At 51.2% G+C, this 21,373-nt stretch overlaps 2 protein-coding genes across 2 annotated transcripts in view; one reads left to right on the forward strand and one right to left on the reverse strand.

Moving 5' to 3' along the window:
• The first annotated feature begins 1,010 nt into the window (after positions 1 to 1,010).
• LOC117645711 (pre-mRNA-splicing factor syf2) lies at positions 1,011 to 2,641 on the forward strand. The gene is made up of 4 exons (XM_034386046.1): positions 1,011 to 1,272; positions 1,491 to 1,631; positions 1,721 to 2,013; positions 2,096 to 2,641. Exons 1-4 carry the CDS (start codon positions 1,171 to 1,173, stop codon positions 2,259 to 2,261), a joined length of 702 nt encoding a protein of 233 aa, XP_034241937.1. The 5' UTR covers positions 1,011 to 1,170; the 3' UTR covers positions 2,262 to 2,641.
• Positions 2,642 to 3,028: 387 nt separating this feature from the next.
• The window catches only part of LOC117645710 (histone demethylase UTY), a 41,553-nt gene continuing 23,208 nt past the window's right edge, over positions 3,029 to 21,373 (reverse strand). Inside the window, exons 5-21 of the mRNA XM_034386045.1 lie at positions 11,127 to 11,302; positions 10,893 to 11,021; positions 10,486 to 10,812; positions 10,150 to 10,393; positions 9,828 to 10,038; positions 9,418 to 9,744; positions 8,985 to 9,336; positions 8,725 to 8,899; positions 8,454 to 8,621; positions 8,141 to 8,370; positions 7,854 to 8,059; positions 7,326 to 7,774; positions 7,127 to 7,245; positions 6,812 to 7,022; positions 6,585 to 6,711; positions 6,318 to 6,488; positions 3,029 to 6,230 (exon numbers count right to left, since the gene is read on the reverse strand). Coding sequence (XP_034241936.1) covers positions 6,201 to 6,230; positions 6,318 to 6,488; positions 6,585 to 6,711; positions 6,812 to 7,022; positions 7,127 to 7,245; positions 7,326 to 7,774; positions 7,854 to 8,059; positions 8,141 to 8,370; positions 8,454 to 8,621; positions 8,725 to 8,899; positions 8,985 to 9,336; positions 9,418 to 9,744; positions 9,828 to 10,038; positions 10,150 to 10,393; positions 10,486 to 10,812; positions 10,893 to 11,021; positions 11,127 to 11,302 — 3,652 coding nt within the window. The 3' untranslated portion in view covers positions 3,029 to 6,200. The remainder of the gene's footprint in view (positions 6,231 to 6,317; positions 6,489 to 6,584; positions 6,712 to 6,811; positions 7,023 to 7,126; positions 7,246 to 7,325; positions 7,775 to 7,853; positions 8,060 to 8,140; positions 8,371 to 8,453; positions 8,622 to 8,724; positions 8,900 to 8,984; positions 9,337 to 9,417; positions 9,745 to 9,827; positions 10,039 to 10,149; positions 10,394 to 10,485; positions 10,813 to 10,892; positions 11,022 to 11,126; positions 11,303 to 21,373) is intronic.

The following is a 21,373-nucleotide window of genomic DNA, read 5'->3' on the forward strand; positions in this document are numbered from 1 at the left end:
GGCGAGGCCAGCTTCCACGTGGCTTCGTCAATGGGTTAGGGCGGGGCTTCAATAATAGATCGAGACTTAGTTTTCCATTCCACAGGCCGCTCAGTCGTCAAGTGACAGGTTACAGCTGATTCATTATATACAGAGTGACTTATATACAGGACTAAACTCTCTATTGGCAGATGCAACTCTCTATGAGCAGTCATACATTATATACACTACACCCTGAGTGCGCCCCCTCACGGGGTGCGGCTGGCTGCCTGGAGCTGCGGCTGGCCGGTAGGCCCCACACTGATTCCGGGTGGGAGATTTCTCTCTCCTCACTCATGGCGCGTTTTGGCACGTTTCCTGTGGGTGCGAGAGAGACAGACCATCGTGCCCTGGCCCGGGCCGGCGCGGCTTGTGGAGACAGACACCGCCAGACTCCGCGAGCGCGCCGAGCGCCCCTCGCCTTACTTGGGCAGCATGATCAGCGCCGTTCGTTGCACGCCGCCACAGCGGGGTGAGGTGGGAAAAAGAAAAAAATATATCGAAGGGGGTTTGAACCGCGGCCCGCTTAGTCTGGTCGCGTGTGTGTCGCGCGGCTTGCTCCCGTGACGTCAGAGAGATTTCAGAGGAAAGAAAGTTCACCTCTGTGTTGCGTCCACCCGCTTTACTTGTGATACCTGTCCCTAAATTCCGTTTTTCAGCCCTCGCTGGTATCGCTCATGGCTCGAACCCAGGTCCAGAAGGACCGAAAACTTTGTCGCCACATTGCGTTACATGTAGAGAAAGGTGGCTCGCCACGGGCAGCCGATGCGATACGGACCGATGAGCGACGCAGTTTGAAAATGGCGCGCAGCTGCTACCAACGACCAGGTTTGAAAACGAAACAAACTGTTTTCGGACTTATTCGTAGCTTGAACTCGTGCAGGGAAAATTTAATTTTTATTTCAATCAATCTGGATGAAGGGGGTTTTAAAATAGCCCGCCTTTTGTGAAAAGGCAACAGTTTTCAAGCGAGGGACTTTGGGAAACCACAGTTGGCAATCCGGCTGGCCTGGAACGTAAACATAACGCAGTCGACTCGACGACAACAACAGTCTTTTCCTGCATATTTCTTCACAGCTAGGAAACTTTGAGAAAATCTTGAAATATTTTGGAACTTTTATTCTATTTGGAAGTGTCTCAGCGTCGAAAGAAATGGAGGCAGCTGGCTCCAGTTCCGGTACGAGCAGTACCATGTCTTTCGCTGAAAGGCAGGCAGAAAGAATGAAAAAACTCAGAGATCTTCATCTCAAAAGGGTAATCATTATTTCATTTACTAGCACTGTTTTCTTCTGTAGCCTTTTTCTTGGATTCTTTTAATCTTATGCAGTGTCATTAAGCAATCTATCTAAAGTGAGCGTCAACTTGTTGTCAACTTTCTACATTCCTAACCTCAACTTCAAGGCCACTTTCTGTTGCTTCGATTATGGAACATTTCTTCACATTTTACTTGATTCTCCTTTTTGCTTTTTCAGAACGAAGCTAGGCAACTGAATCATCAAGAAGTCGTGGAAGAAGACAAACGTCAAAAGCTGCCATCTAACTATGAGGCTCGTAAGAGGAGAGCTGATTGGATTTTAAAAGAGGAGGAGGACAGGACGACAGCTGCGGAAAATGTAATGTGATCTCCAAAGTGAATAAGTTTCTTTGTGTTCTATTGCTTACGAGTGAATTAATCAATTTGTGTTTTTGATGTTGTCATTAGGGGGAAGACTATGATAGAGTGAAACTTCTCGAAATCTCAGCAGTAGATGCTGAAAGATTGGATAAGAAAAAGAAGAAGAAGAACCCAGATTCAGGTTTTGCTGATTATGAGCAAGCAACCCTTCGACAGTATAATCGCCTAGTTAAAGGTATCAAACCAGACATGGAGAAGTATGATGATCAACGCAAGAAACTAGGTGATGCTTTTTACAATGAGAAAAACGCCATCTTGCATGGAAAATTCAAGGATTCGAAGGAAGGGATTGACCGAATGGTAGATGATTTAGAAAAACAGTAAGTATTTAAGTTCTGTGGACATGAAGATTACACATGGCATTGTGAATGTTTGTCTCACTTAATTCCTATTTTCTTTCAGGGTGGCAAAGAGAGAGAAATATAGCCGCAGGAGAATGCACAACGATGATGCAGATATCGATTACATTAATGAACGCAACATGAACTTCAACAAGAAGCTGGAACGCTTCTATGGACAGCACACAGCAGAGATTAAACAGAATTTGGAACGGGGAACTGCTGTATGATAACCATACTTTAATGGCATTTTGTGATTATTTGTATTTGTTTTTTGCTTCTTTGCATATTATATCATTTGAATAGAAATCCCAACAAGAATGCAAGTTTGTTGCCTACTGCCTCTGTTGCATTTGTATAAGAATTGATGTGGTGTGCGTGTGCGGGTGATGTGAATTTCTGGCACACTTAGGTACTCCATTCGTTAAATTTTGTGTGTGAGTGTGATTTATTTAGGTACCAATTTAGAGTCATTGAAATTTTGATCTAGGATCCTGTATTCTGTGAGAAAAAAGGATTTCACATTTTGAATAGTACACTGTGGTGATTGTACGGTAATAGAACCATACTATTTCATTTTTCTAATTAAAAATTCATAACTCCAGTGTTATTTTGTCCTCCTCTTTGTGGGATTGGTGAGTTAGTGTTGCTCTGAAACGGTTCCTATTTGTTGGACTAGCCATGAGATTTGGCATGCGCCGGAAAGTAGGCAACCCATCGTCCAAAGCTTTTTCACTGCACCAGAACTCCTTTATCAGGGCGGCCGCTACCTTTGCGCTCTCAGCCATCTTTTCTTGTTTTTGTTTGAGAAGCAAAGGGAAAATGTTGACATGCTATAGGAGTTGTACCTGCAACTTTTTCTAAGACTGCCCCTACCTTTGAACTCAGAGCCTATGCGATATCTGTTTTTGTATTGCCCCGTCTCATTGGCTCAGGATCATAGACACCAATCAAATCGTTTGTAGGCTAGGAAACTCATGCAATAAAACTCAAGGCGTTGATTTAAAAGTTAATTTAATCTACATAGTAGTTGGTTCCAGGATGATTCAAGTGGCTGGTGCAATCACAAGTTAACAGAATACTCAGGCAAGGCCTCCTGGAAATGTTAACATTTCAACCAACAAATTTAGTATGAATTCCAATTCTACTGACAAATAGGAAAAATACAGAATAGAAGAAGCTGCCCGAGATTAGAAGTTGTAACAAACCAAATGCATTTGTAAGCACACAAAGTATTTATCGTTAAGAATGACAATTATAATCCCACAAAACATTCAATAACAAAGAATTTAAGTTAAGTATTATAAAAGTTTGAGGGGTGGGAAAAAGTAACAAATAACACTATTATATCACAAGTCATTCTGTATTGCATTTTCTTTTCCTGTGCACTGTAACATTTTGGTTGACATGTGTCCAGCCTCTAACCAAGAGCAGGTCTACCACTGGTTGATTGTAAACATGAATGGAGCAGAAAAAAAAACAACAACAAATGTTTTTGTTAATTAGAATATCTTGCACTGGTTCCCAAATGAAATAAAGAGATAGGGGGTGAAAAGGAGGGGAATAAACAACCAAAAAAGAACAAAGTCTAACAAAATCTATATTACATAACAAAACCAAACTTGTCCAATACAGTATGTTCAAGACTTCGATGAGAGACACAAGCTAGACAAATGAACCTGTTTTGTTTCTTTCCGCAGAAAGGGAGAGGATAATTAATGTCCAGAAACAAAGAAAACAAAAAAAAGCCAACAAAAAACAATAAAAACTGCCAGAAATAATGATTAAAACCAAGACTGAATGGATCTCTGATAGAACTAAAAGACTGATGTGAAGTTGCATGATTGAAGGTTCATGAGTTGGGTGTACATGTGCAACATGCACCACAGAAAGGTAATATGATCACAAATGATAAAACATGACTTTACTGACTGACAGAGGCATTGACATTTAAAAGTGTCAAGACAGCACTATTCACTTCATCCAAAAATTTGATTTAAAGCTATTGAGTACTAATAGTAAAAAGACAAAAGTAAAATTCATGACTTGCTCAAAGAAAACCTAATGAAATGAACAAATTTATTCCACTTTGAAGCAGGTACTAGTTTTAAAAAATGAACACACTTTTGGTTTGAGCTCAATAGAACTGAATACGAAGTCATACACAGCTTGACTATCCATTCACAAGTACAAAAGATGTGGTTTCCTCACACCTGAACCAACAAAAATGAGACACTGAGTCACAAACAGAGAACACAACAGTATATTAATTCAGAAATTGAGAATTAATTTGAAAACGCTTTTGATGATTATGGGTGAATTGGGATCCATTCATCAATGTAATCAATGCTTAAGTTAGTGCAATCAAATCGTGTGAGAAATTGTTTAAGTCAGAATATAAAATGGATGGTCCTCATCAAACCATGAACAGGACTTCATAATGATACAATTGACATTAGTGTTAAACACTACAAATACTCAAAGAACAATCAAAGCAAGCAACACTAAGTCTACAATGGAATTGCTCCCCTCATCAAATTGAACATGGCTTGGCCAATTTCTGGATTAATGTATCCAATACAGGTAAGTTATTTTACAGGAAAATGCAACACTTTGCATTAAAAATAACAATAGGAAGGGGACTACACAAAACAAACACGAATTCATCGGAAATATTTTCAAGAGGATGACCATAAATAACTATCAGGGGGAAAAAAAACACAATTGAATAAGAAAAAGATGAAATACAAATTGTATACCCAAAGGTGATACTTTTCCATCCATGGCAGTGTAGTTACGCAGTAAAGACAAGATTGATCAGTCTTATCACAAAATCACAATAATTTAAATATAGCATGATAAAACATCCATTAAGGATGGTCTGCATTCCAAACTTACACTCGCCGGACTGAGGCCCTGAACAGACCAGTCTTTATCACCTTCCATCTGGCACAATTTCAACATTACAATATCTGTGGAAATGAAAAAAAAATTCTATTTAAAAAATACAGTGAGATGAAGCTATGAACGGGATTAGCTTCAAAGCATCAGCCTGGCGGGTAAAACCTGTATCCTTCAGTCAGAATTATAATGGTGAGAAGATCACAAATACATTTATAAACAGAAGTTCTTAAAACTAGATGTCAGAAATCTAGAGGGGACAATTCATCTTTTGTCTTATTTTCACTGGAAGGGATACAAAATCAGACTCCTCTGACAAAAAAAAAATCACCCTCATATGACACTAAGGCAAAGTGTTGACATTATCTATTTGGCTGTAAATATTTATCTAGGTTTGAGTAAATAAAAATACATTCTCCCTCCAAAGTCCAAACAAAATGTTTGAAACAAATCCAGATTTTTAAATCAACACAGCATGGGGTATCTTTCAATTGGTGCACTGAAATGATTAAGTGCACAGCATAATTTTAAAAAAAAAACAAACAAACAAAGAAAAACTCATCATCTTAAAACAGACTATATCAAATTTTTATGTATATATATACACAATAGGTTAATATGTACAAAATCTTTTCAATATATTTATAGATATATGTAATATTTACACATCTGGGAAATAACTAATTCAGATACATACATACATTATATAAATGGTATGTGTACAAAGTAATATAAATTTTAGAGAATGGACTGGTAACAAGAATAACAAGACCACCAGCAACAGCAACACCAAACTGGCGATAAGAATTAACTTGGAATGAGATCACTTTTTCAGAAGAAAGTTTCCAAAATCAACTTTGGGTGAATTCACCCGTCACAGCAGTGTTGGTGGGCTCATGGTAGGTGCTTATTTTTCCACACTATCCCACACCACAATCAATCAAAAATTGTGGCAGGTGGGACGTAGCATACGCCTGCCAGCAGGGTCCAAGTGACAAACATCACAATTTTTTCAGAGGAGAAGCCTTCAACAACAGTAACACTCCTAACATAAGTAATTAACAGTGTTCAAATAAATCTCTCTATATGTACATATATAAATTAAATAGCCAATAAATACACAAGGCGCCTCCTCCTCCGGGCAGTGGTTCATGAGTGCTGATAACACTCTAAAATGGAGGGGTGGGTGGGTCAGGCCATGGGAGAGGAGAAGATAAAAGAGCTGAGCATGGTGCAGACAGGTACAGCCCTTCTGCACCAGCCTGACATCAAGTACTCGGCAAGGCCTGAGCTTGATGCTGCAAGAAAAAGGAACACAGTATTACAGATAGAAACTTGAGAAAAAATAGTCATGTATAGTCAATAGTTCACAGTTCTTAACTCACCACAGGTGCTATTTTAAATTGGTCATAAACATTGCACAGATCTGACATTCTGTACTCCTCAAGACAAACAAATCCTTCAAGAGATGGTGACTGCTTGCGGGCACAGTCCATGCAATGGACTACATGCCGTTTCTCCTGTTCCCTTACAAATAGTATATTGAAGACCTCAACCTGAACAAAAACAGTCAATCAACAAAATTTATGAAACAGCTCTCAGTTGACTTAACTTCAAATCTTAAGTACGGATAGGAGATATCAGCCTCTTACCTCACACTGGCCGCAATAGTGAGAAGCTTCATTCTTTGCACGACCATGAAATCTAACTTCAACACCTTTTGACTCCACAAATTCCAAAACCAGTGCACAGTGATGTAGCGTACGCATAAGGCAGTTCCTTTAAGAGAAAATATATCATCAGTTAGGTACATAAGATGCAATTTATTACGGGAAAACATAACAAAGAAATAAATAAGAACTTATTTCACAGGACATACTTGATTATTTCAAAAAGTTTAGGATCAGCAACTTTGATGTTTCTAGCCAGATTCCATGAAAGATGCACCATTGGTACAATACTCTTGTAGCTCTGTAGCTTATTCCATTCATATCGTTCTATGGCAAGTTGATACTGTCTTGCTGTTAAAGGTCCAACATTCCAGGCAATGTTATTACACCAGCCTACCGCTTGCACCCAGTGCACACAACCTATGACAAAAGATATTTATTGGTCAATCACAACTAGACTAACACCAGTTTAATTCAACGATAAAAGGCCAGATCAAATTGAAATTGAAGCAGAGCTAACATACCTGAGTTGACCCACACTAAGTCTCCAGGCCTTTGATGGAAGCGATAAACAGGAACATTTGCTTCGTAGAGATCTTCTAGGAGTGGCCACCAGGAACCGTGCAGGTAATTCATGTTATTTCTAAAAGCAAACAAACAATTGATTGATTAAAACTGAAAGCATGGACTTAAGTTATATCTGTATGATAAACAATAACATACTTTTCACAAAGATTATTTAGTGCACCCCAGTACGCATCAGGAACAGCAAACCATTCACAGTCACCAGGGCCTATGTTTATGTTAATAGAACAAAAGTTATTGTTCTCTTGGTGCCCTGGAGTGCGACTTCCTGGGACTTTCATGTACAACTGAACTGTATTCATGCCAAGAATGACATGACCGACATGGGATAGCATGTTTCCCGCTGACACCACTCTTGCAAATGCTGGCAGTTTGGTAAGTTCTTGGAGTTGAAATTTCCATTTTCGCTCATCAGATAAATCAACGTTGGTACCAAATTTGATCATTTTGCAGCCATTAGCAGCAACTTTGTTGTTGGGATGAACCCCATTTTTGAGCTTCCGCTTCACAACATTTCCAGTTGAATCCTTAGAATCAGAGTCTGACAAATTGCTGCAGTGAACACCTGTGGTCTTTTCTTGCTCCTCCTGAAATGTCAAACAATTGCAGTTTGGACTCAGACATTCTTCAGTTAACAGAGCAGACTTACTAAGAAACTGGACTAACCTTCAGAGAATCTTGAAATGAAGATGCTTGGTATTGTGCATATTTAGCAATTGAAGTGTGAGAGCGGTGAGAAATACAGGACCACACTCTAGTTCCGAGGGTGGGATCACGGTTTTCATCAGGAGCTTGCTGCATTTGAGATCTAACTTCAATACCATGGTCTGGATTAGCTTCTACTAAAGTCTTTGTTGAGAAGAGACCCAGATCTGCAAACGTCAAAATTGGTAAGTAATAAATGCATTTATTTTTACTGAATGGAATCTAAACTTACACAAGAAAGAACTTACCAAGCTTCAGCGCTGTAGCAAGGCCTCTTACAACTGCAATGGGATTCCGGAGACAGAAATCTTGCAACTGTGGACTAAAGGCGTCCTTCTTACATTCAAGATAGACTGACGGAGTAGGTGGATTTAATTGTTCTCGAGTCAGTTTCTGTGGTGGTGGCTCAGGAGGCTGTGGAGGGGGAGCATTCACTGACAGAATGCTGCAAGCAGCTAAATTCTCTAGCCTTTGACCTCTGCAAGAGAGAAATGAAAATAGCATGAAAACTTTGAGGATGAATTGGCCTGCTACAGGCATGCAGTCGAACATTGTACTCACTTTACACTTGCCAAGATGGTCTTTGAGTCACTTTCATATGACAGCTCAATTTCAGTTTTAGCCGATATGTTGGCCATTTCCAAACTAGAAGCTTCTTTCTTGATGTCATGGGCCAGGTACTCTTCTCCACTAACACTTCTTACTTTGTTTGTATTTGTTTTGTATATACTGAAAACAGGTACACAAATAAAATTAGAAATGATAAAACAAAGCTTTTACGAAACTGACAATAACACAGTTAATATTCAATCAATAATAAAATTTGACTCACCAGCGAGATAAAGGTTTTTCTTGTCTTAAACTTGCGGAAGCTGCCGCTGCTTTGTTTGCTGCAGCACTTCTGCTGCATGAATCTTGTTTTTCATCTTTAACAGTCACAGAGTTGGAATCTCCTCCTAGTAGATTTGTAGGAGAAAAGGGGCCCGAGCTTAGTGTCTGTGCACCACCTAAAAGCACACAACACATTATTATCATTCTTTGACAAGTAGGTTTGCAAATCAAAAATAAATTAATCAGACTTCAATTAGTTACCAGAAGTATCCATGGATTCTTCTCCCTCACTTCCTGAACCAAACTGTTTCAGCAGATCCTCTGCAAGAGATGCAGTAATATCTTTCGGTGAGAAAAATGCCTGAAGATCCTGATCAGAGAGATCATAATTTCCAGTTGTTCCATGAGCCTTATTTTGGTTATTTTGAGGATATTGGTTCTGATTGAAGCCAGAAAACTGCTGCTGTTGAGGTTGAGGCTGAGGCTGTTGTGTTTGTGGGAGTTGTTGTGCTGACTGTTGGTACTGCTGGTATGGCATGCCAGGTTGACTATTTGCTGTTGCAGCAAAAGTGCTACTTGTTTCAGCAAAGCCAGATTGAGGTGCTACACCAGTCTGCACAGGGAAGAGGCATGCCAAAGTAAGCAAGTGAACTTAAATTAATATACAAATATCTGAACAGAGAGCTCAACTTACTGCTTGAGGAGGGCCAGTTTTCACAGCAGGTTGCTGCAAAGGCTGCTGAGGTGGCCTGGCCACTTGCGCTTGTGGCTGAGCAGCTCCAGCACGTAGCTGCTGCTGTTGCAATCGCAGCTGCTGCTGATGCTGCTGCATCAATCGGAAATGGTGCTGCAACTGTTGCATTTGTGCCGTCTGCTGAGGATTCAGAGTCTCAACATTGGCCTGGAAGAATTGCAGCATCTGAATTTGTTGCTGGTTCAAGTAGTACGGAGGGAGCTGCTGTGCTTGTTGTGCCTGGGGCGGCCGCGCTCCAACCATTCCATTGTCCACTTCTCCATTGGGCTGCAGCACAAGACATGAAGAGTCAAATTACTTCAGAATCTAAAGGAACAATCACATCATTTCAAGAGGAAATTATGTACTACCTTGAATCTCTTTGCATTTGGGCCAGGAACGCCACCAGGGTATGGTGGGGGAGGTACAGCCCCTCCGTTCACTCCATTGACGTAATGGTTTGGCTTAGGCCCACCCTGTTGAGCCATGCCTGGATGACGCTTCTGTTGCGGCTGGTGTTTTGAATTCCAGTCACTTACAACAGGAGTGTTCCAGGCCTCCTCGATTGTGGGCAGCTCGGCCCTGAGAAAATAATTGAAAGCACAGTTAGTTCCATGTCTGGTTACCCAAAACAACAAGAGGTGGGTAAATGTTAACAACACAACAAGACTCTACATTCTAACAAACACTTACTTGCTGGTAATGCTAGGCATTGGAGTTTTTGCCAGTTGTGTCTGAAGAAAACTAATGCGCTGGCTAATATCAGAGTTTGGAGTTTCAGTGTTCTGAGGACGAGCACTGATATGCCAGGGTTTCAACGGACCTGGTTCTGAAGAGCTAGTTCCAGCACCAGCTGCCTTCTCTTTGCTTGCACGCACAGAATGAATGTAGCAGGCTAAGGCGTCTTTCAGCTGGCTACAACTCTCGTACAAGATCCCTGTCAAAAAAAATAGGATCGGTCAATTCAATCAAGTTAAGTTGAACATTAAACATAATTGATATGAGAACAAATGAAGTTAAGACAGGTACCTAAATTTATCCAAGAGGCAGAATGACACTTGTCTAGCTGGACAGCACACACATATGCCTGTAGAGCGTCCACGTACTGCTTTTGCTGTTGGTAAAGCACTCCTATAGAGCACCAAACATCAGCAGTTGGAGTTGTCTTCTCTACTACATTCCGGTAAGCATCAAAGGCATGATCAGCTTTGCCAATTGTAGCATAACACCTTCCTAATAGATATAATGTTTGGCCAGAATTGCTGTCAGCTTCACGAGATTTTTCTAAACAGCGTATAGCCAATGTCATGCGCTCATTTTTACTTCCAAACGCTTCCACATTGTGATACATCCATCCTGAAAGAGATAAACAATCATTATTTTACCTGTTTTGTGGCGCATATACCCTTCTAACAAAACGTCAACCCTTCATTTACCTAGCTGCCTGTAGATGTCAGCCTTCAAATGTAATGGGAGGTCCTTCTCCTTCAACAACTGCTCATAGAGTTCCTTCGCAAGTTTATGCTTCTTCTGAACCTCATACAAGTGAGCGATGTGGAATTGAACTGCACAAACGAAACAAACCAGTGTCAGCTAGACATTCACCACAAAGTAACAGGGCCGAACCAAACGTCAGTCCAGCAGTTGGTCGGCGGCAGTGCACTACTCACTCTCTAGTTTGCAGAAGGTGCTGGGCGACGCGTCCACGTACGAGAGCTTGAGATGCTTCAACGCTGTCTCGGGGTCGTTGTTCACCTTGAACATCAACCCCAGGCGCAGGTGCACTTCGTTGGCTCGCTGGAAGACGGGGTCCACGTAGAGCACTTGCTGGAACGCCCTCACGGCCCTGCAACACAAACGGAAGGCCACCGTCAGCACCGCAACAATCGAACAACAATCAGGGCGGGACCGACATCGAGGAGGCACGCCGCACGGCCAGGGGGCGTTACTACACTGGACCCTCTTACGCGAGAAACACGACGAGAAGGGAGAACCTTCTGACACAGGGGACTGACACTACGTGTTGACACCGAGAGGCAGCTCGCCACGCCACTGCAAGGACCAGCTGAGCGAGCCGCGGACCGGCAAAGATTGACTGCGTCGAGCCGGCCGGACCTGGCTCGACTCGCCTGGCTGTGCGACTGCCTGCCTGCCAAGACCGGGCGGCTGGCGGCTGGCGGCACCGACCGAGCAGGCGGGCAGCAGCAGCGGGGCGCGACGCGGCCAAGCCGGCATGAATGAATCAAGTGACGCACCGGCGGGCGGGCCGGGCCGGGCCGCGCGAGCCGAGTACGGGGAAATACTACTGACGAGTAAGTTACACACACACACACACACACACACACACACAGATTCGCCTCGCGGCCGGGCCAGCCCGCGCATCCGCGCCGTCGCCCGCCAAACGACGCGTCGCGTCATGCCGAGAGTCGTCGCTCTGTCTCTCTCGCACTTAGAGGGCGTCCCTTGTAGGTGCGAGAGAGACAGAGCGACGAAGACGATTCTCGGAATCAGTCTGCATTCATGCGCGCGCTGACCGCGGCGGGGAGCGGCGGCGCGCGGCGCGGCCGGATTTAAACGGACAGTCCGACCCGACTTCCGCTTGCTCCCGCTTTCGGCAGGAGCGGTGTGCTGTGCGAGTAGTGAGAAGCATCACAAGTGCAGTATCGCACGGTCGCACGCGGGAGACGCAAGAAACCGACGGATAATGAGAGCGACAAACACAAGAAAGTGCCACACACGAGAAACGAGGCCCACCCAGGAGATCCGCGCCGATTCGCCCGGCTTCGGGGTGGGGGGAGCGGGGGGCTTCCACTTCCCAGCGGCCTGCGGCGGAACTGAGTCGCCGCCGCGGACATACAGTGTGCCATACTCGCCGTTCCGGACTTTCTCGTCCGTCCGCTTCCGGCTGAGGCTTCCTGGAGCCGCTGGAGCGGACCGCCAAACCAAAGGCCCCGCCGTGCCGTGCGCCACCCATGCGTCATCGGCGTCCTCCCAGCGTCGCTCCGTCTCTCTCGCACCCAGCCGCGAGAGTGCGACAGATACAGAGCGACGAAACGACTCGTGGACGTGGTAGTACCCTGGAGGCCCGCTGGCGACTGAGCACTTCGCGTCACGTGACACGCCGAAGACGGAATTCGGTTCATTCCAGAGCAAAAGGCCGCTCTCCGCTTCGTCTCCGCGAAGCCGTTGTTGTACACCTCATCGGCGGCCCCGCCGACCCGGAACAGGCGGAGGGGCCGAGCCGAACGCGGCCGAAGGAAGACCGGCGTCGGCTTCATTGTCGTTTGAATGAGGCAACGAGAGAAAGGGAACGGGGAGGAAAGGGGGGGGGGGAGTCCCCAGGGCGTTACCCCCGTCACCACACGACCGCGCCACGCCACGCCGCGCCCCACTCTAGTAAAAATAACGTCAGAGTCGGCAAGGACGCGGGCCGCCGGGGTGGGAAAGGGGAGGGTGGGGGGGGATTTGATATCGGGTGCACTGCACGTCGGCACCGCTACACCAGGAAAAGTAGCAACCGCGCCGCCATCGGGCCCCGCCAACTTGTCCGGCCCGCCTATCGGCCAACCGCCTGATAGCCTCGGTGCGATTCCGATGCCGCGCGAGGAGTGTCGCCGGGGTTCCATGCACTTTATGTATTTGAGACTCATGTAAACCACGCAGTCACTACAGTCTGTCTCTGGTCGGAAGAAGCCTGGCGACGGTCGCGTTGGCGCGGTGGTAGTGCCACTACCTGCTGTTGAGGGTGGTGGCCCGGGCCGGGAAGGGTCTGTCCCTTTTCATTGGCACCCGAGTTGGCACCGCATTTGTAATGAGGGCCGAGCAGTGCGTATTGAACAAGTGCATTGACATAAAATTTGTCCAGTCTGATTTCAAAAATGGACTGAACAGAAAATTTCAGCTGGATTACAAAAATGATTGAAATCCGCACCTCAATTTTGAGTGCTAAGTTGAGTGCCGGAATTCCGACGCCATCCAGCTCCGTGGTGTCTCAAAATGGTCACAGAAACTTCCCGTTTGCACGAAAATACTTCATTTTGAGCGCCTATTTCTACCACGCAACAACGGGGAAAAATATTTTTAAAAGCTAAAATTTTGTAGTTGAACTGGAGTTAAAAGCCAGCCTCTTTTGTCCTCGCTTGGACCCCCACAATGGGGCGTGTCGGGAGGGTCCCGGCGAGGGCCTCCGCCTCAGCACGCAGGTAGCCGTGTTGCTGCGGTGGCTGAGGAGGCAAGTGAACCTCGCCAGGCTTCTTCCGACCTGAGACAGAGTGTAAGCTTCCGCGGGGTACATATCGTCGCTCGCTGGAAGCCCCGCTACAGACCGACTCCGAGAGTCGTTTCTCGTCGCTGTCTCTCTCCGTCGCACTCGTGGGGCGTCCCGTACGGGTGCGACGGAGGCAGAGCGACGAAAACGACTCTCGGAATCGGTAACCGCCGTCACAACGGCGTGCCCCCCGCTCCTGCCTTGCTCGCTGTTGCGGCACTGCGCTGCACGGCACTGCACTGCGAGGCACGGCCCTGCATAATGGCAGAGCATAAGGCATAGCGGCGTGCTGCACCGCGAGCGACTCCACTCGGCGTTTCATCGCCCCGCCTCTCTCACTCGCACACCCACCGAGCGGCCCGCGAGTGCGAGAGAGACGGGGCGACGCGAGCGCCGTGATTCGCCGGCATCGGCCGGCATGGCGCACAGTGGGCCAGAAGACCAGTGGAGGTGGACATAACTCTTGATGCGTTTTGAGCTCCAGAGTCGCTAAATGGGACTAGAACCGAACGTGAGACCCCACCAATGGATTGCTCTCCGAACGAGGAATCAATTGGTGAGGTAACACGTTCGGTTCGAGGCCTGTTTAGCGACTCTGGAGCTCAAAACGCGTTTTGTCCACCTTCACCGGCCTTCTGGCCCACTGTGTGGCGTTGCCCCACGCCGCCCGCGCTGCGCTGCGCTGGGCTGCGCTGGCGGACACGAACACCAACACGAACACGGCGTCCCGTCTCAACTGGGTCAGCGTCAGCGCCGCGCCGTGAACCGCCACAGGGTTCGCCGTGGGTGGCGCGGGCGGCGCAGACTGCACTACGTCTATGTGCACGGCGCATTGCCAGAAGGCCGGCGCAGGCGGCCAAAACTCGAGACGCGTTTTGAACTCCAGAGTCGCTGAACAGGCCTCGAACCGAACGTGTGACCCCACCAATGGCTTCCTCGTTCGGAGCGCAATCCGTTGGTGGGGTCACACGTTCGGTTCGCGTCCTGTTCAGCGACTCTGGAGCTCAAAACGCGTCTAGAGTTTTGGCCGCCTCCACCGGTCTTCTGGCCCACTGTGCGACGTCCGCGGGGGGAATTCCGGTCTGGAATGCGACTCGGACGGATCGGGCGCGTCTCGGATGTCCAGCGGCATGACGATTCCGAGCGTCGTTCCCGTCGCTCCGTCTCCCTCGCACGCACGGGGCGTCCCGTGTAGGTGCGAGAGAGACAGAGCGACGGAATGAGTCTGCAGCCCCGCCGCGGTTCTGCGTCGTCATGTCCGACCGACACACCGTGAGCCGCGCCCCTTCCTTCCCGTCCGGGCCTGGCCAGCCTGGCCTGTCCGTCCCGGCAGTGGCCCAGCTGGGCCGCGAGTACAGTACACTGGCGGCGTCCTCCCCCGGCCGGCCTTCCTTCTCGGGTGCGCGGCCTGCGGGGCCGAACTGGGTCACCTGCCTACTGTACTTGCAGTGCCCTGCGCGCGCTGCACGCTGCAATGCAAGGGGTGCTGGCGCGGTGCTGGCTGGGACCTCATTAGGGGTGCAACCTTGATGGGGACGGCGTCACGCTCGAGGTCACGCGCGACCCACATCCGCCAACAACACCGCGGCGAGGCGAGGGTGGCGCCTCCAGGCCTCCGTCTCTCTCGCACTCCAGCGGCATCCCGTGTGGGTGCGAGAGAGACAGCGCGACGACTCTCAGTCTGCAGCGGCCGCTGCAATATACTGCACCGCGAGCGAGAGCGTTTCCTTCGTTCGTTACGTAAGCCTCGCCTAGCAGCGCGCTGCGCCCTGCCTCGCCTAGCGGTGGGCCAGAACACCGGTGGAGGCGGCAAAGATTCAAGACGCGCTTTGAGCTCCAGAGTCGCTAAATGGGACTCGACCCGAACGTGTGACCCCACCAATGGATTGCTCTCCGAACGAGGAATCCATTGGTGGGGTCACACGTTCGGTTCGAGTGCCATTTAGCGACTCTGGAGCTCAAAACGCGTCTGGAGTTTTGGCCGCCGCCACCGGTCTGCTAGCCCACTGTAGCGGAGCGGCCCGGTCGGGCCGGTCCTGCAGTCCTCCGCCTCGGTCAAGTTGTGCGTCACATTGACGGCCGCCCGTAGAAAGGGAAACGCGGCGCCGCTTTTGTCGCTCCGTCTCTCTCGCACTCGGATGGAGGGCCCCGCGAGTGCGACAGAGACAGAGCGACGCGCTGATGCGCAGGGCGGCTAACCGCACGTGCCGGCCGCATAGATACGCGGCACGAGCCTAGGCTAGACGACCCTCCGCGCCCAATAGACAGATAGACAGATAATTAGATTGATAGGCAGCGCTCATTGTGCCGTCGTCCCCGTGACGCACGCCACGAGCACGACCAGGACGACGCGCGTCACGGGGCAACGTGACCGCCCCCTTTCTCTTGCGCACCCCCGCGGCCCACCGGGATCGAGCCCACCGGGATCGAGCCCACCGGGCCCACCTAGAGACCCTCCCGTCAGAGATGCGCAAGCCAGCGCTTGGTAGTCCCGTGGAGTCAAAGACACCCTGAGTCAGGCTGCTGTGCCGCACCAGATGCTGACCTGCGTAGCCTCGCGCGGGGCGAATTCGGGCTTCCCGCTCCGCATGGGACTACCAGTCGTCTGTGATTGGCTGAGAGGGCCCCCCTTTGCGCATCTCTGACGGGAGGGTCTCTAGGCCCACCCCACGAGTGCGAGAGAGACAGAGCGACGAAAGCGCGAACACCGAACCGGGGGAAGGAATCCAGCCTGCGGAGAAGTCCGGACCCGACTCGTCACACTCGCCAAGGGGATCGCATTCTCCCAGGAATGCTCGGAATCTGGGCGGCAGCCTCGCCGACGCACAGTGGCTTTGCTGCCAGAAGACCGGCGCAGGCGGCCAAAACTCGAGACGCATTTTGAGCTCCGGAGTCGCTAAACAGGACTCGAACCGAGCGTGTGACCCCACCAATTCCTCGTTCGCAGGGCAATCCATTGGTGGAGTCACACGTTCGTTTCGAGTGCTGTTTAGCGACTCTGGAGCTCAACACGCGTCCGGGATTTTGGCCGCCTGCGCCGGTCTCCTGACAAAGCCAGTGCGATATGCCCTGACTCTGACTGCCGCACGTGCCGCACGTGCCACACGTGCGGAGACTCGGAGACCCATACAGTGATGCAGTGTCTTGGCAGTCAGAGCAAGGTGACGCGAGTTGCATTAGGACTCTGAGGATAAAAAAAAAACCTCCAAGAACTGCTGCCACGGCTATCGGGCGCTCTCGATCGGTATCAACACACAGAGCTCTCCCAATCTAAGCACAGCACTGCAGGCCAGGTTCATGTCCGATTCGTGTCTCGGCGTCATTTTAGCGTCACAAACTGACCCGAGTGCACTTGAGGTACCCCTCGTGCGGCCAGACCGAGCGCCAAAGGATGACGACAAAGCCGAATCGAAAGTGACTATACCGAGTGGAGTGAGAGCACTCGAAGACCGAACAGGAGTTTCCGGAAAAGACAGTGTGCGTGCACACGGCGGCGTTCTGGAAACACGTGGAAACGGAGCGACCGCCATGCGACAGCCGAGCGATTCAAAAGATTGCCTCGTCGCTGTCTCTGTCGCACCCTAACGGAGAGCCCCATGAGTGCGAGAGAGACAGAGCGACGAAAGCGACTCGTACGGATCGCTCGGCAGTCCGGCCAATGTGACAGTCCGACCACTGTGACAGTCCGACCACTGTGACAGTCCGACCACTGTGACAGTCCGACCACTGTGACAGTCCGACCACTGTGACAGTCCGACCACTGTGACAGTCCGACCACTGTGACAGTCCGACCACTGTGACAGTCCGACCACTGTGACAGTCCGACCACTGTGACAGTCCGACCACTGTGACAGTCCGACCACTGTGACAGTCCGACCACTGTGACAGTCCGACCACTGTGACAGTCCGACCACTGTGACAGTCCGACCACTGTGACATGACGCGACCTTCAGGCCTCCGTCGAACAGTCGTGCCACATTTCCGCCGCAACCTCGGCGACGGCGTCCCGTGAAGGTGCGAGAGGGACGGAGCGACGAAAACGACTCTCGGAATCAGTCTGCAGGGGGGCGTGGCTGAGGCTGCCGAGGCGCCGCCGACCGACCGGCGGGCCGAGCGGCCGCGCGGAACGGAGAGGAGACGGGGCAAGGAACCCGTCGGCCGGTGCCTCGCCGCACCGCGCAGCACCGCGCCACCAAGGTCAATTTTTGGTCACTGACCCTCCCCCACCTCTCCCCCTCCTGCTCCTGGCGGCTCTTCGGAGAGAGAGAGGGAGAAGAAGAGACCGCGGCGTGCATCACTTGATTCGGATTCGTCATCGCGGGCCCAAGGGCCCAGCAGGTGCCTCTGCCTCGCCTCGTCAGCGACGAAGATGGACCGGCTTCCAGTGCACCAGCGCGTTCTACTTCCGCTGGGCAAGCGACGCGCGCTCACCCATCGAACGTCTAAAACTAAGACAGTCACTTAAACCTCAGAAGTCGTCTCTCGCCGGTGGTGCTCAGAGGTCGCCGGCGGTTGCATCTAAAATGCTCAGAGGTCGCCGGTTGCATCTCAAAAGCTCAGAGGTCTCCGCTCCGGTTGCATCCGATCTTTTCCCTACACGGTAAAAACGGTTCCTGGTTTTCCCAGGAACTCCCTGGAAATTGCCGATGTCTCTACCATAGGGTTCCTGGGAAAACCAGGTACCGTTTTTGCAGTGTAGGGTTGCATCTGAAGCTCAGAAGCCTTCCTCCTCTCGCCGGTTGCACCAGGCCGGCTTCGTTCAGATCCATCCGGCGATCGATGGATGGGTCGGCGAAACTAGGCCAGCCAGCGCTGTCGCTTCGCCCGCGGCTGGCCCGTCGCGCTACTGCGCTGCTGCGCCGCGTCACCGCGTGTCACACGCGTCACACCGCGCGGCGCACGTGACCGGCGCCAACAACAACAACAACAAGAGCGCCGTCCTGACGCAACAAGAACTGCCGACAGTTTCCAATCGTTCGGTGATGCATGCCGACGCCGTCCGCCCGTCTCACGGTGTGTGTAGAGACACCGCGGTCCGCGGTCTGTCTGTACCTCCGCACAGCTGACGGCTCGGACGGTGGCGGGGCGGAGGAGGGGAGGGGCGGGGCCGAGCGGTGTTGCCGCACCGCTGCCGCATCGCAGGAACGCACACTGACGGGACGGAACGGAACGACAGCGACAGCCAACAGCCGCCAAGACAACTGTGTGAAGTCTTTGGCTGTGGCGGCGGAATCGGGAAAGTTATACGATACGTACACCTAACGACACCTGGTGCGTTATTGGGGCACGCACGCACACAATCAAGGGGGTTTCGCAGACGGGCTATCAGTCCGTCTGTTTGCCTGCTGGTCCGTCCGCGCGGGGAGGGACGCACCACAGTGGGCCAGAAGACCGGTGGAGGTGGTCAAAAGTCCCGGACGCGTTTTGAGCTCGAGTCCAGAGTCACTAAGTGGCACTCGAACCGAACGCGTGACCCCACCAACGCATTGCTCTCCGAACGAGGAATCCATTGGTGGGGTCACACTCGGTTCGAGTCCTGCCTAGCGACTCTGGAGCTCAAAACGCGTTTAGAGTCCTCCACCGGTCTTCTGGCCCACTGTGCGCACATCCACCGCCGGTATTATCGGCACCACCCCACTCGGCGCTTATCGACAACAGCGACGTGCTAAACCGGCGGGCCCCGGAACAAAGCGTGCACACACACACGCACACACACGCACGTTCACACACGATCCTAAGCAAACTGGGCCAGCAGCATGTACGGCGCACCACCCAATCGTATCATACGCGCGGTCCCAACGGCAAAACCCTTCCGCCCCAAAAAAACGAGAGGAAGGGAAAACAACATGTGTGGTGCGGTCCACCCCATCTTGGGCGCGGGCGCGCACACTCTCACAGACGCGCGCGCGCGCACACACACACACACGCACGCACGCACGCAGGGCACGGCGACAGGTGCAGCCTCTTCCTCCCGGTGGGCCAGCTGCCCGAAGGTGCCCCAGAGTCGTTTTCGTCGCTCTGTCTCTCTCGCACCTACAGGGGACGTCCCACGAGTGCGAGAGAGACTAGAGCGACGCAAACGGCTCTCGGAATCAGTCAGCAGACACGCCGCCCCGCCCAGGGCGGCCCAGGGCGGTCCCACCGGGCAGAGGCCCGTGCCGAGCGAGTCAGAGGCCAGGCAAGCCAAAGGCAAGCCCCTCCGCACCTGTGCCCCGGCACCGCCCCGGCACCGCCCTGCAGGCCGAGTCCGAAGACACGGGCGTCGCACAGTGGGCCAGAAGACCGGTGGAGGCGGCCAAAACTCTCGACGCGTTTTCAGCTCCAAAGTCGCTAAACAGGACTCGAACCGAACGTGTGACCCCACCAATGGATTCCTCGTTCGCAGAACAATCCATTGGTGGGGTCACACGTTCGATTCGAGTCCCACTTAGCGACGCTGGAGCTCGAAACGCGTCTAGAGTTTTGGCCGCCTCCACCGGCCTTCTGGCCCACTGTGCGTCGTTTCGCCGCTCAGTCTCTCACTCGCGGCCTCGCGAGGTGCACCGCACCGCAAGGGTGCGAGAGAGACAGCGGCCAGTCCAAATCAGTCCGCAGGACTCCGCAGGCACGAGTCCCGCCCGCCGGCACTGCCGCACTGCCGGCACCTGTTGCTGTTGCCCGCCGCCGCCACCGTCTTGTCTGTACTACACGTGAACGTAGGCTGATTCCGAGAGTCGCTTTCGTCGCTCCGTCTCTCTCGCACCTCCGAGGTGCGGCCTGTGAGTGCGAGAGAGACAGCGCGACGAAAACGACTCTCTGAACGAGAACGCGACGCCACCTCGGCCACGGCCCTGCTGCCCCTCGACTCGAAGCTCGCCACACTCACCGCCAATGTACCAGTCGCTCCGTCTCTCTCGCACCTCCGAGGTGCGCCCTACGAGTGCGAGAGAGAGAGACAGCGCGACGCAAACGACTCTCGGAATCAGTCTGCAGACTCGCCAGGATGCCGCAGAATCCCCGATCCGCTTCCACAGATGAGACAAAGGAGTTCGACGCACGCACACACACACACAGTGTCGTGGTAGAGCCCCTTCTTCAAGCCTGCCGCTCTCGTTTCTTCCTTCCTCCACCTGCCGAGCCGCCGATGCCGCCGAAACCCTTTACCTCCTCCTCTTCTTTTTTTGCAGCCTGCCCGAGAGCCGATGCCGCGCCGAAGCCGACCAAGCCGATGAAACGGCGCGACACCTCAAACGGAATGCAAACTGGCTGCTCCGTCTGTCCGGCCGTGGCAGGGTCGGCAGGGCTCTGGCCGGCCGCCACGACGGCGTCCTCGGCGACGCACAGTGGGCCAGAACACCGGTGGTGGCCGTCGAGAGCCCGGACGCGTTTTGAGCCGCAGAGTCGCTAAACGGGACTCGAACCGAACGAGTGACCCCACCAATGGACTGCTCTCCGAACGAGGAATCCATTGGTGGGATCACACGTGCGGTTCGAGTCCTGTTCAGCGACTCTGGAGCTCAAAACGCGTCTAGAATTTTGGCCGTCGGCACCGGTCTTCTGGCCCACTGTGCGACGTCGCTTCGATGTGCTTGGCCCGCTTGGCCCGGGGTGCGGGAGTCACTCGAGGGCGGCCCGTGACCAATCGCCACCCGCATTCGTCGCGCTGCTGGC

The sequence above is a fragment of the Thrips palmi genome, unplaced genomic scaffold (genome assembly GCF_012932325.1).
Source record: "Thrips palmi isolate BJ-2018 unplaced genomic scaffold, TpBJ-2018v1 HiC_scaffold_19, whole genome shotgun sequence".
NCBI classification, from domain to species: domain Eukaryota; kingdom Metazoa; phylum Arthropoda; class Insecta; order Thysanoptera; family Thripidae; genus Thrips; species Thrips palmi.

Coding starts and splice junctions, on each gene's coding strand:
- LOC117645711 (XM_034386046.1), top strand. CDS start 1,171: ATGGAGGCAGCTGGCTCCAGTTCCGGTACGAGCAGTACCATGTCTTTC. Junction 1,273..1,490: donor GAGATCTTCATCTCAAAAGG/GTAATCATTATT, acceptor TTGCTTTTTCAG/AACGAAGCTAGGCAACTGAA. Junction 1,632..1,720: donor GGACGACAGCTGCGGAAAAT/GTAATGTGATCT, acceptor TGTTGTCATTAG/GGGGAAGACTATGATAGAGT.